This window comes from Solenopsis invicta, chromosome 15, assembly GCF_016802725.1.
Source record: "Solenopsis invicta isolate M01_SB chromosome 15, UNIL_Sinv_3.0, whole genome shotgun sequence".
Classification (NCBI taxonomy): domain Eukaryota; kingdom Metazoa; phylum Arthropoda; class Insecta; order Hymenoptera; family Formicidae; genus Solenopsis; species Solenopsis invicta.
In genome coordinates, this window is record NC_052678.1 from 5,990,228 (window position 1) to 6,004,290 (window position 14,063).

General features: G+C 29.4%; 3 protein-coding genes across 7 annotated transcripts in view; 2 read left to right on the forward strand and 1 right to left on the reverse strand.

Annotated features, from left to right (window-relative positions):
- Window positions 1-3,473, forward strand: part of LOC105200975 (scavenger receptor class B member 1) — a 46,566-nt gene extending 43,093 nt beyond the window's left edge. For all 3 annotated transcript variants that reach the window (XM_026138066.2, XM_011168786.3, XM_039457772.1), the window contains 4 exons: window positions 99-323; window positions 1,114-1,276; window positions 2,436-2,680; window positions 2,929-3,473. In XM_026138066.2, coding sequence (XP_025993851.2) covers window positions 99-323; window positions 1,114-1,276; window positions 2,436-2,680; window positions 2,929-3,228 — 933 coding nt within the window. In that variant the 3' untranslated portion in view covers window positions 3,229-3,473. The remainder of the gene's footprint in view (window positions 1-98; window positions 324-1,113; window positions 1,277-2,435; window positions 2,681-2,928) is intronic.
- Window positions 3,474-5,023: 1,550 nt separating this feature from the next.
- LOC105200977 (ATP-dependent DNA helicase Q5) lies at window positions 5,024-11,962 on the reverse strand. Of its 3 annotated transcripts, none has more exons than XM_039457763.1 (15): window positions 11,867-11,962; window positions 11,275-11,389; window positions 10,863-10,987; window positions 10,547-10,711; window positions 10,179-10,355; window positions 9,921-10,100; window positions 9,729-9,834; window positions 9,537-9,648; window positions 9,234-9,461; window positions 8,831-9,022; window positions 8,610-8,733; window positions 8,443-8,532; window positions 8,187-8,369; window positions 6,842-7,958; window positions 5,024-6,752 (listed from the first exon to the last, which is right to left on the reverse strand). In XM_039457763.1, exons 1-15 carry the CDS (start codon window positions 11,897-11,899, stop codon window positions 6,703-6,705), a joined length of 2,997 nt encoding a protein of 998 aa, XP_039313697.1. In that variant the 5' UTR covers window positions 11,900-11,962; the 3' UTR covers window positions 5,024-6,702. The 3 variants fall into 3 exon arrangements, with proteins under 3 accessions (XP_039313697.1, XP_025993850.2, XP_011167090.3); XM_011168788.3 differs by having other exon boundaries at window positions 6,703-6,752; window positions 11,275-11,386; window positions 11,867-11,942; XM_026138065.2 differs by lacking the exon at window positions 8,187-8,369.
- Window positions 11,931-13,809, forward strand: LOC105200978 (39S ribosomal protein L47, mitochondrial). Its single transcript, XM_011168789.3, has 5 exons — window positions 11,931-12,152; window positions 12,548-12,715; window positions 12,794-13,008; window positions 13,128-13,287; window positions 13,391-13,809. Exons 1-5 carry the CDS (start codon window positions 12,031-12,033, stop codon window positions 13,530-13,532), a joined length of 807 nt encoding a protein of 268 aa, XP_011167091.1. The 5' UTR covers window positions 11,931-12,030; the 3' UTR covers window positions 13,533-13,809.
- Window positions 13,810-14,063: the final 254 nt, after the last annotated feature.

Here is a 14,063-nt window from a genome sequence, read left to right on the forward strand (position 1 = left end):
ATTTAAATTCAGGCATTCCTTTCAATTTAATTATAAACTTTGTCTAAAGTGCAAACCTTGCGATAATACAAATCTTACGTTTGCTACGCACTTTGCAGATGTACGACTTCGACGGTGATTCCGAAACGATTTACACGGGAGAGACAGATATTCGAATGACAGGCTTGATCGATACGTATAATGGGGACGTGAATCTATCGCAATGGACTGGTAAATGCGCGAATGTGCAAGGCGCGAGCGATGGCGCTAAGTTTCCAAGCTACATCCAACCTAACGACACGCTTCTCTTCTTTCGCAAGAGCCTCTGCCGAAGTGCACGATTGGTAATTTTGATCATTACAATCATCACGATAAATTGGTTAAACGATTCGGCCAAGAACCTTTTGCCGAGTCATGCAATTCGTATGTAATGTTATTTCTTCTGTTATTGACTTTCTTCCCTTATACAGAATGTTCATAAATTATTCTTATGCAATTCATGGATCTATCTCTCGAATAACTTGGCAATCTTTCCTCAGTAAAAACTTTTCTTTTTTTTATCTCTTCTCTCTTCTACATTCTTCTTGCAACGATTTAAAAATTGGTTCATAGTTGGCCGTTAAATAAAAAATCTATTAAAATATATTTGAATTTAATTGAGATAAAATTTTTTATTAAGCGCTTATATAAAAGCTATTAAAACATGTATCTCAATATCTTCGTTTAATCAAAAATCATTTATTTTTAATACATATAAATTTTTATTAACAACTTTCAAATACAAATAATTAATAATATAATATCGGAAATACATATTATATTGAAATTAGAAATATTAGTGATAGTATCTCATTTTAAAAAATCTAAAAATTTAAAAATCTTTAATTCGTAAGCACTCGATCAAATTGACCCAGATACAAGTTGTAAAATTAATTTACTAAAATTAAATATATTACATAACAAAATATTAAAAAAAAAATGAGTTTCTTTTAATTTTTAATGTTTAAAAAGTATTATTTAAAATACGTCTCAATTTATAATTTTTTATAAAGAAAAATAAAAATATGTGGAAGTCACGCGCTTATTTACGCGGATTAAGAATATCCTTTTATAGAAATATCATCTTGTCCAAAGGTACGAATTGGAGAACAGGTAATAGAAAGCTTGGACACGTACAAATACACATTCAGGGAAAACGAATTAGATAACGGAGCAGTGAATCCAGAAAATAAATGCTTCTGTCGTCAAGGACGCTGTCTGCAGGCTGGCTTAATCGACGTGACCGATTGTTACTACGGTAAGATATTAATACTCTAGTTAATTTCAGTACATTGTTCAATGTAAGTCGAAGATGATAATTGTACACACAAAAAAAATTAATATCAAATCAACAATCATTTCATATATAAGTAAGAATATAAATCTTCTTCGAAAAATTTATAATCTTAAACAAACACGATTTGCATAAATAAAGAGAAAAATTTTCTTAATGTAAGCAAATTATATCTATTTAAGATTATAAATCCAAGAAGATTTTATATTCTTGTTTATATATAAAACAAAGATTGTTGATTTGATACTAAATTTTTTTCTATGTAATCATAAAATCATTAGTATAATTCATATTGCAAATTGTGAAGTTTAATGCATATATCGCGCAAAATTTTCTATTTATCTCTTATAAAAGACACTTAATAGCGGAACAAGAATCGATGAGGAAAATATGTACGGAACAATTAATACTTATTAAATATCCATTTAATAGATATTAAATTTAATACCTATTAAATGTGATTCTTCGAATCAATTATTACATTTAACGCATACTTAATTAAATACATATTATCTTCGGCTTCTTTCATAAAAAATAAACTTGTAAAAAAATCTCGATATATATCACAAAATCAATGATTACGTCGCGTGCTATTTACCGGTTGCCGTCATCCGATTTGTCTTCGTTGAAGTAACGTTGCGAGATTCCGATTGCTTTCGTCATGATGCAATAAAAATCGACAATTCCGATTCGAGACGTGAGCGAAGGATAAAAAGGAAAAAAAGCAGTTGCATCTACACGACACACTAAATGATCGGAGATAACTCATGTTTATTGTAATCATTTGCTTTGCAAATAAATCAAAATGACTCGTTTCTAGGATTAATGCAATGTAATGATTTCTGCTTTATGCATCTGTGCTGATAAAGTAAACAATCGAATCGCGTGCGCGTTCACAATAATAAAATTATGTCACGTCAATTACATAATAATGACAGAAATTATTTCCACCAAATAAGTGACATGAAATATTTTAAAAGAATTAAGAATATTGATGTTTCGCATTCTCGCGTCGCAACCCGACGATTTAAAAGCAAATTCTCGAATTGAAGTTAAACCCGTCTAGCAGAACAAAATCGCGTTGATATATTACAAGTGTAAATACATTCTTCCGATTTCATAGGATTTCCAATCGCCCTGTCGTACCCACACTTTTATAAGAGCGACCCATCGTTGCTAGAAGCCGTGGACGGATTGAACCCCAAGAAGGAGCTACACGAATCCTATTTCTACATTCAGCCAAAATCTGGACTACCCGTGAAACTGGCATCCCGATTTCAGATTAACATGGCTCTACAGGATATCGGACACATGGCCAGAGTGGAAAAGTTCCCCGGGTTAACGATTCCAATGCTATGGTTCGAAATTGTAAGTACAGCAAATATCGTTGCAATCAATGCAAAATTCAATATTATAAAGATTCTCCAAAGTTATATTCTAAGGAATCGGTCAAAGAAGTAATTTTTAATTACTTCTGTATCACATAATGTATATAACGTGACATGCATACATTATATGTATATTTGATTCACGGTAGCGATGTACTGTTCTTCATTTCGTTCAGTGAAATTGCATCGAGAGATGTAAAACAATAAAATATATCTTTTTCTTCTTAGGGAATGTACAAGCTACCAACAGTCATGAAAACACGTTTCTGGTTTTACTTAAACTTCATGCCGGTGGCAGAAGAAGCAATAATGTATCTACTATTCATTTCTGGAATTGTGTTATTCATCTGGAGCATCATGAGAATACTGACTGGCCAGACGAAAAAATCATCATTGGAATTGTTGGAAATGAAAAAGAAAAAACAAAAGATGCAAACCAACAAGCAAATCGACTCGAAGGAAAAAGAGACGGATGTGTACAACACGCTTTTGTCTTCTAACAATCCAAATCTGACGTTAATAGTGTGATTACATGATTTAAAGCGATCGAGCGAATGGACAAGACATTTTTTTTCAATAACTTTCTGACTATCATTTTTAATTGCTATTGGCGAAACAGTGTGCTAATACAGATGTAAGCATTATTTGCTATTTATATATACTATCATATATATAAATATCATATTTTGTTAGATATACAATCTTTAAAGTGATATCCACAAACATCGATATCACTCGATTTAATCGATTCTAATTAAATTAATTCAAGAACATTTTCTATTTTTATACTTTTAATACATCTGATACGTAAGTTTAATTGTAAATAATGAATGGGAGACATCCGAAATTTCTCTCTAATTATTTTTCAGTACGAAGTTTTTTATAAATATCGTTGATTATTTTTATCAAAATTATTTCTTAACTTATAGCATAAACTTAATATAGATATGCAACGCGTGTGTGTATGTGTGTGTGTTTTAATCGTAATGTTATTTATTTGTTTTAATACTAGAAATTACTTTCTTATTTATAACATAATGTTATAATGATATTATACTAAATTTAGAGTTGGAAAAATTGATAATTTTTTAAACTAAGTTAAAAGTTAAAAGTTACGTTAAAACTAAATTGAGAGTTAATTTTAAAAACATTGCTTCAAATCAGAATGTCGTAAATTTTTAAAATTAAATTAAATAGTAAAATTTGGATCATCACACAAATTCAATATTTTATTTGTAAATTAAGTTTTTGATAACCAAAAAATATTATTTTTTACAAGGAAATATATTTCTTCCTTTTACATAAATGAATTTTTAATTTCACGGAAAAATTTAATGTTAATAAAACTTATGTATTTTAAAAATAATTAGAAATTAAAAATCTACTCATTCAAAATTAACAAAGTCAAATTAAAAGATAATTTTATTACTTAATTTTTAACTTATTATTACCCAATCTTGACTAAATTATACAAATGTAAGTTAGCTGCACCGTAATGTTTTATTTGTTACAAAAATTATATAAAACTTTTTTATTTTAAATTTTTGGAAAAAATTGCATTTGTGCATTAATGAAAAAAAAATTAATGCATTCTGTATCAAGCCATTTATCGATTTGATATATGCTTTCATTAATGTATCACATAGTAATTAAGGAAAATTTTAATACCAAAGCAGTGATGAAATCAGCTGTTACATTGGATTTATGTGCAAAGATAATGATCAATTAGAAAAAAGAAACACATTATTTATGCAGTAGAATCGCGATAAATATTCTTAAAATTAAATACCAAAATAAAGAGAAAAAAAGAAAGAGATGCATTACTATAGACAACATTAATATTGCAACACTGAAGCAATTTCATCAGTGTGCACTGTCACATCATTCCAATTACATAACCATTTTTTACATAATCATCATTAAGTCAAAACATTTTAATTATGTAATTAAAATAGCGGCATCTAATTCTTTTCAATTTCACTATTTTTTACTTTTCGTAGAAATATCAACTACATTAATTTTTCTAATTAAGATGAATAAGATTACTAAAGAATCGTTTTAAAAATAAAATAGTCTAAGAAAACTTCTTCTGAAGAAATTTTTGTAATTTTTTTACAAATGGTACTTTATTATTGCTAGATAAATTTCAATTGCTGTACTTCAAATAATATCACATGCTGGTAATCATGTGGTCATTTTGCTTTGTTTTCTTATTTTGGAATTTTCTTAAATATAACACGCAGAGAAATTCTATAACATAAATATATAGTTTCGGAATCAAAACGCAGTTATAAAAATGTCAGCACACGGTTAAAAATGTTCGTTTTTTTTTGTCATTCTATCATTATCGTTCATTAGACATAAAATCCAGACAGAATATCACACAATATACAAAAATACTATACTACAATATAAGAATACATTGATACAAAAGATTCATCATACCTAGTTCAAATCTAAATAAATGTTAAAGTGATAATCGCTCAATTGTTTGATAACAATAAGTTTAAAAGTAGAGATAATTTAATACATTTTCAACGTTAACAAATGTTAACAGAACAAACTGGCATTTAAAAAATCATAGATTTAATAATTTTAACTTCTTAGACGAAATTGAATAAAATTGATCATTTCTTTATATGCGTATATATACTAAACTCGAGCCACAATGTACCTATAGTTTATCTAATGTCATTTGGAATTATTAGACTTATTTTAATTTTCTATTTTGTATTTTCTTCTTTTATATTAGAAAGCTTTATTTGCTGAAAATTTGCCATTTATTTAACAGTAGACTCGAATAACAGATAGAATTCCGAAATATCCCATAGTATGATTCAAGTAATAATATTAATTACTCTGTATATCCAGAGATCTTCCATGTCACATCATGCTGAGCTTTCCTTTCTGAGTAGACAGCGACTCACAATGTCATAATGCTATCTTATGATAAAAATGTGGAGAGGACCAAGCTGATGTAGATGTCATTCAATAAATTTAGTTTTACTTGTTCCGATATCCATATAAATCTTATATATTATTTCTAATACTTTCGATTTCAGATAAGCTGTGCAAAATGTTTTATTCGTTGCCTACAATCAGAGAGGGAATATCTGTTTCTGTAGTATGACATAATGTCAGTGATCCTTACTAAATATAATATAATGTTTTTACCTCATTGTAAATATGTAAATAATTTAATGACTGTTAAATATGCAATGTGGAGATGTTATATCTATTAAAAACTTCGCACGTGCTTTAATACTAAAAATGCATTATAAAAAAATAAATAAAACCGTATTTATCTTCATCGCTAGCAAATAAAAACATAAATGCTTATGAGAACTAAGAAAACTATGCACTATAAAAGAGTAAAAGTCATATAAAAGTCATTTAGTATATATAGATTGTAAGTAAATATACATGACAGCTCTCAGGGAGAAATATTTTTCTCTGAAAAATCTTGCCTTATTTATTACATATATTAGAGTTACATTTAATATTAAATGTAATTGTTTGCTCATTTATATGTTTAATAAAATACCTAGAAATAAGAACATGTTTTGTAATGTAATTTACGGTGATATGATGTAAATTTCAGAAAGCGTTTCTTTTTATATTTATAAAATATGATGATATAAATTTCCTAACAAAATATGTGATAATATTTAAGTTAATAAAAATATATACAAAAGATTTACAAAATAATTTACAAAATCTGTTTTTCTTCCGATATTTTTTGAATTCTATGAAAAACATTTTTAAAAATGAAAAACAGTTTTAATTACAATAAATCACACGGTTTAATAAAAAAATCTCAAAAAAATGTTTTTTTTTAACTCTATGGACAGATGCAATTAGACATAATAAGAATATAAGAATTTTAATAAATAAAGACTTGTAGATACATGTAGAGAAAAATTTATCTATAATTAAAGCGATTACAAGTAGTGCCCTTTTTTATTGAACAAAAGGCATATTAGATATGAAGTAAACACTCTTTTAAGATTGACTCATAAAACTTACAACAAAGTCGTGTATTCCTTCTTTATCTGAAATCAAAGATATTTATCAAATGCAAAAATTCTAAAACTCAGAACAATCTATAAAATTATAATATAAATTTTAAAATTTGTCATACCAAATATTTTCTTTTTCAGCATATTGTAATGCATTTCTCTGCAAGTTTTTGAAAATGTCGCTCTATCCGGAAGCCGTTTTGACGGATAATATCTCATTAAATATGACTTCAAAATTTCCGCCGTTTTAAATTGCATAGCTTTGTCTGCAGGTACTTTTATTTTGTTACTATCACTATTTTTGTGATGTTTTGAACAAGTTGGATTTGTAATTTTCTCATTTTTTTTTAATTCTACATTAGTATTTTTAAGATGCTTTTCTGTGTTATTTTCTGTTGTTCTTGACGAATTTTCATTTATGGCATTAATATTAATTATATCTGTACTTTTTCTACTTTCTTTCGTTTTCATGTTAATTTTGTCATCTAAAGTCATTTTTTCGATATTTTTATGGGATATATTATCATTAATTTTATCATCGTATTCGTTATGCATAATTTTTTTCTTCTTAACAGATTTTATATCATCCTCGTGACATTCAATAAATTCATGGCCTCTTTTATTTTTACTTACATCTTGAATTTCATTTTTAATTTTAACAGAATCAACAATACTATCTACTTTCAATTCAGAAGAAACATCTCTTGTTTCGTCTATAGATTTTTTCGATGACTTTGCTGAAGCTAAAATCTGCTCATAAACTGTTTTAGATGTTCTTTTTACATTCTTATCAGTTTTGCTTCTGCGAACTTTTGATTTAGAGGAACTTGCACTAGATTTAACCACATTGCTCTCGTGAATTTTTCGTGCACAAACAAAACCCGTCATTTGCATCTCTGATTTATCGTTTTCGAGTATACTTTTTTGTGCATTATTATTATTAACAGATAATTCTTTAGACTGAGACTTTTTATCCTTGTCTAATGTAGGTACACGTAATCTTTCTTCATTTATAATCTCCGCTGCAGTTTTGAAAGCGGAAGTGAAAGTCTTATGACTGATCGACAGACAAGCATTTCCGGCAAATCCTGTTTTGACTGTATCTGTTACTTGTTCATTACTAGATATATCGATACTGTCAGAATTGTTAAATTCAGAATTATGAAATTCAGTTTTATTATAATCACGTATTACGTCACACACAATATTATTATTAGTACATTTTCGTACCGATGAAATCTATATAAGTAAAGCAAACAAAACAAAGAATATTTATATTTAAAACAATAACAATGTCTTATTGTAAATTTGGCACAATTTTACATATTTATAAAAAAATTTTATTCTAAAATAGTTCATATATTTATTCAAAATAATGTAATTTCTTTCATCTATATATCACCTATATATGAAGACTTCATAGAACATAATGTGCATAAAAATATTTATAAAAAAAATATTACATACCAATTTAGACATATCAAATTTGTACTTATTTGGCACTTTAGAATTGGAAAATATTTTATATTCTTTACTAATGGCCACATCGTGTACATTTTTTTCTTCAAACTGTTCGTTAATTTCTGCATGTAAGTGTTGATAATTTTCAAGTAATGCTATTTTCAATTCATTGTAAAAGTGTTCCCGTATCTTAAAATAATAAGCATTGTTTAAAAATGCTGATAATACTTCATACAAAAAAATAATGCGTAATGTGTCTTACTTGAACAGTTAAACCCTTTATTTTTCTATCTGTACTATTGGCCGCACAAACATGAGCTTTTTTCGCATCCTTTATGTTCCGTCGCCTCACCTATTGAAAAACGAATAAAAAATAGCGAGAAAGAGAAACAATATAAAAAAAATATTTGTTTACGAATTTTTACTCACGTCATCCTCTTTATTAGATGTACCACGCCGAAGTGCAAACTGCTCCATAATAAGTTCTTTTCTTTCTCGCTTTTCAGCCACTAATAATTTCTCCCTCGATTCTTGTGATTCATTGAACGCATCCCTGTTGTTATCATATAATTATGAACACTTATGAGTATTTTATCCTAATGCAAAAATATATTTGTCGCAGACACAAATTTAAATAATTATTTACGTACATTTCATCATCACTGTAGTCCATTTGTATTACACTGCCTATTTTACTTCGAGATTTATTAGATCTAGTCTGGCACATTTCGAATTGAGTAATTCTTGCTTGTACCTCAACCTTGTTCTTACAAACATCGCATCTATTTTTGCAAAGTGGAGGAGAATCTCCGAAATATTTAGAAAACACTGCATGTCGACATCTATATAATAGCATGTATAAAATCTAATTAATACCAATAGACTTAAAATGCCAAGCGATTTTTAAGGTACTCAAGATATTTTTCCTTCTACTATCTTACTTTAAATATATATTTTTTTACTTCAAAAATTCGTAATATTAAGTTCCTGAATTAATTTTTTTCTATTCTTAATTATTATAATGTAATTCTCGAGAAAGAATAAAGATCATACTTTGCTTCTAAACAGTATGCAACGCTCTTTTCAAAATTCTGCCACTTATTTTTTACAACTTCCGAACTTTTATGGTTGATTTCCTCTTTGATAAGGAATGAAATAGGTCCATATTCCTCATTGCTAAAATAAATCCTGCAAAATGCCGGATTGCCATCTCTGCCAGCTCTTCCCGATTCTTGATAATACGCAGCAATATTCTGAGGTACCGTCCAATGAACCACAAATCTATATATTCATATAATAAATATATTTTTAACTTCTTTAATGTGTAATATTATTTTCCGAAAGTGTCAGAACTACCTAACGGATGCCTTGTCGACCCCCATCCCGAAACTACATGTTGCCGCGATAACAGGTATTTCACCTGTCGTCCACTTATTTTGCACTTCGTTACGTTCCTGAGTTTTTAAGCCTATTAAGTAATAAAATAAAATATCATTTTCAATAAAATTCATTGCTCAAGCGTATTAGCATGCTGTAAAAATCACATACTTCCATGATACGCAAGCGTAGTGATACCCGCGAGAGTCAATTTATGCGCGACAATTTCAGTCGCTTCTTTCTTTCTACAATAAATGATACCACAATTTCTTTTGTGCTAAAAAAAATATTATGAAAAATCTACAGTATTACAGTTCTGCACAACTCATAGAATATCGATAACAATAGTAGAATTTAATTCACCACAGGAATAGAATTATCTGAGGGGCCAAGTGCATCCAAAATAAAGTTTTTCAAATGTAGAAATGGCTTGTCCAATATTTCTTGAAACCACACGTCGTAATATAAATTAGGACGAAATACCGGTTGGGAAAATATAACTGCATCTTTCATGTGTAAACTTTGGAGAATATCATCTTTCACCTACACAATATTGATCGTATTATTATAATTTTACTACCAATAAAACCAAAAATATCCATATCTTCATAAGTGTCTTGCCTGCTTTGCAGCAGTCGCTGTTAATGCAATCATAGGTATCTTAGGACACAATTTTTTGAAAGTTCCCAATTGTCTATAAGTTGGCCTAAAATCATGACCCCATTCACTTAAACAGTGAGCTTCATCAATAACAAAATAAGAGAGTGCTTTCTTTTTTTGCATTTGAATTATAGCTTCCTATAAATTAAACATCACAATGAAAAAAGAATTCAAATCAAAATCTTAATATATTGTCTTTTCAATTGGTTTTAGAAATAATTCAGATTTATTACATTATCTTATCAAGCAGATTGTAGACATGCTAAAATGTAAAGCAGTAAAAGTAGATACAGTTATTCCTTTCAAGAGATCTAAAACCAAAGGAATACCTGAAAATGATGTTGCGCTCCCATTTCAGGAGTAACATACAATAGTTTTATGTTTGGTGCATCTGACAGTATATCTTTCATAATAGCATTCCTCTCTTTGCTAGAAATGGTGGAATTTAAAGAGCAGGCATTTATTTTCTTACTCACCAAAAAATCTATTTGATTCTGCAAAAATTGAATCAACATTCATTACTATTAAATTATTAATAAATGTGTTAAGACTTCTCTCTTCCTATCACTAAGTTCTTTTCATACAAAAGAAATACATGTTGAAGAAACTAATATTGTACAAACAATATATACAAAAAAGAAATACCTTCATCAGAGCTAAAAGCGGCGAGAACACAATCGCAACTTTCTGCTCCTTCATTATCGCTGGTAATTGAAAACAAAGAGACTTCCCAGAACCCGTAGGCATACATACAAATACATCTTGCTTTCCTAAAATCGTCAATGTTTTGTGAATTGACTTTTAAAAAATTGTTCATGAATAAAAAAGAAAGAAAAGTTGCATGGAGCAGGAAAGTATTGCAGCAACTAATGTCTTCCACCTTAAAGATTTCCACCAATGTAGATTAACTTTGGTCTCGTTTGATCTTATCTAATTTTTAAAAATAGAAAATGATAAAGAGTAAGTTACTCCCCCCCCCCTCTCCACAGGGCAAAATTAATTTACTTTGGTGGAAATGGAGTGTAAAATCAATAAAAAGATAATTATTTGTGAAAACCTTTGTAAATAGTAGTAGTGGCCTTTTTCTGAATGTCATTCTTAAAATCCTCGTAACCAAATTTCGACTTTAAGACGCTCCGCAACATTCTTTTCTGTCGCTGGATATTCAGCTGCTTTAAAAAAAATAGGTAAACAGATTTTATGATATTGCAGACTTGTCACTTTCACACTTATCCAACCAATTTATGTATTCAGACACGAATATGTTCGGTGAAAATACGCGCACATGATACACGTTAAAACATACGTAGTCAGACTAGGTTAGCTCGAATTATATTTGATTAGGTTAGGTTTAAGATCGTCAACTGCGGGCTTGTAGAAACGTGATCGATTGAGTGTCAACCGTGATTGGTTATTTCTGCTCAATCCTAGTTGACGATAAATGCGATTGATTAATTCCAAAAGAAAAATCAACCGTCATTAATAAAAAATTGTGAAGCTAACTTTTAGAGAAATTTCGGAGCCTACAAATTTATATTGACTATTTTTTTGTAATTATTTTTTTAACTATTATATTATCTATTTCATGTATTTCTTTACTTTTATTAATTTTATTTAGCTAGTCTGTTTATTTCATCTGAACTTCTTACACTGTTTATCCTTTCTCTTTTTCTTTCCAGCATCAGAGAGGAACCTTCTCTGCCAATGTTTTGCACTGTCTGCAAGAAGTGCAGTTAATAACAGATCAATTGCACGACATGCAAACTTGGAGCCGGAGCCTGTAAAGGCGACATGCAGAGAGCAGTCCGGAAAGATGGCGGCGCTCATAAAGGCCGTGCAGGCCAGCACAAGCATGAGCGGCATAACGAAACTATTCACAAATCTGTCTTTGACCTCGGGTGTTATAGCGTCCCCTAAACGCGCATTTCTTCGCAGGTTCGTATCACGTCCCTCTCTCGAATTGCTTATATGTTGTGTTATTTCATTCCGTCCACCGGTGTCTCCCCGACCGCAGCGCAATTTTCAGTTTTCGTAATTTAAAAGAATCTTAGAAATATTTTCGTCGTGTAAAGAAAACATTTAATCCTCTTAACATACAGTTATTTTTTGTTGCATGTCGTTTGACATGCGAGATTTGCCAAAGTATTACTACGCACTTAGGGCTAAACGCAGTGCTCTTGTTGACAGATTGATAGTAAATGGGATTTTAATGTGAGACAAATAAAATTAAAGTGAATGAATGTTTAAGCTGAAATGTTATCTTAAACAGATGTAAGAATAAAAATTAAAATTTTGGGTGGTCTTTTAATGTACTTTCTCTGTAAATACAGCACACCAACTTTACACTGTGCATTTGTACACCTTACATCAGAACGTCGTGACTTGATGGAATTCTTTGATGACCCAAAAAATTGGGGAAAGAACGAGGTTCGGGTTGGCCGATCTTGGAAAAAGGATGAATTAAGATTGAAGAGCAATTCAGATCTTCACAAATTATGGTGAGATTTATCTATCTTAAGGTTGTATGTCTATCAATTTTCTTCAGACATCTTACAGATTAGCACGTTTAAATGTAGGTTTGTATTATTGAAGGAACGTAACATGCTCATGACCATGGAAGAGGCGTGTAAGACAGCAAATGAGATTTTCCCGAATCCCGAACGTTTAGACAAAATTCAAGACAGTATGATTAATTTGGAAACAGTTGTTCGTGAAAGAAATAGAGCATATCATTTGCTCGAGACTGGTGAGACGGGAGAGCAACCTGGAAAAATGGTCAATAGTATCTTAGGTATAAGATTTATATATCCTTTATTTATAGTAATTTTCTACATATACCTAGAATTAAGTTGCTTTTAGGAAAGTTAAATGGATGTAACAAATAATATTAACTTTTTTACCTCTATTTAGGCTTAAAGTTTTATCATCGAATGCGTCAATATTCCATTCCAAAGTTTATGAACACAAAATGGCATAAGATGCACATGTTTGGCTATGGCGGATACGCGACTCAAAAGTTCTTACGCTTGTACAAGGAAAAACTTTGGAATATAAAACGCAGAGCAAGAGTGTTTGTAGCAATTATTTTTACTATTCACTTACATGTAGCGTGTACATGCGCAACATGATATATCTAAATTTATTCATTTCAATTAAAAAAAATTTTTTTTTAGACGTGACAGAAATCGTGTTGCAATGTTAATGAAAAAATTCCCAAATATGGACCTCGAAGCTGTGAAAGAACAGTTTCCGGACGTTGATATAGAAGCGACAAAATCGTCCAAGAGAGCAAGAGGTCATACTGTACCTACATAGATGCAATTCCTGTTAATAGAATAGCAAATTATTGAACATCTATTACGTTTGTGAATGTATCCGATCGTTAATACAGTATATAAGTTTATATATGTAGTATTTTTTGTATCTCTATTAAGATTTACATTTAAAATTTACCTGATATTATTATCTCAAATATAGATAAGCTTAATTAAATAATTTGTACCATAGATCATGTATAAGATATAAAAGTTATCTAATAGAACTATTAAAAGGATCATAAATCTTATTACAGAATAAATTAATTTTCGAATTACTTTGACCAATCACATTTTTTTGTAGAATAAAAATACCCACCCAAAAAAACTTGGATAGATTTTACAAGTAAATCGGAAGAAAAGAAACTTGAAAGATTGCCTATGCCCACGATTTATTTTTTAATTTTTAGCTAAAACGATTTTTCGAGACTCCATCTCTTCGTGAACATAATAATACGATCACAATATACAGATTAGAGGTTACGGTGTTCGATTCATATAAGAAAAAAGTTGTATAGTATTTTGGCGCCAT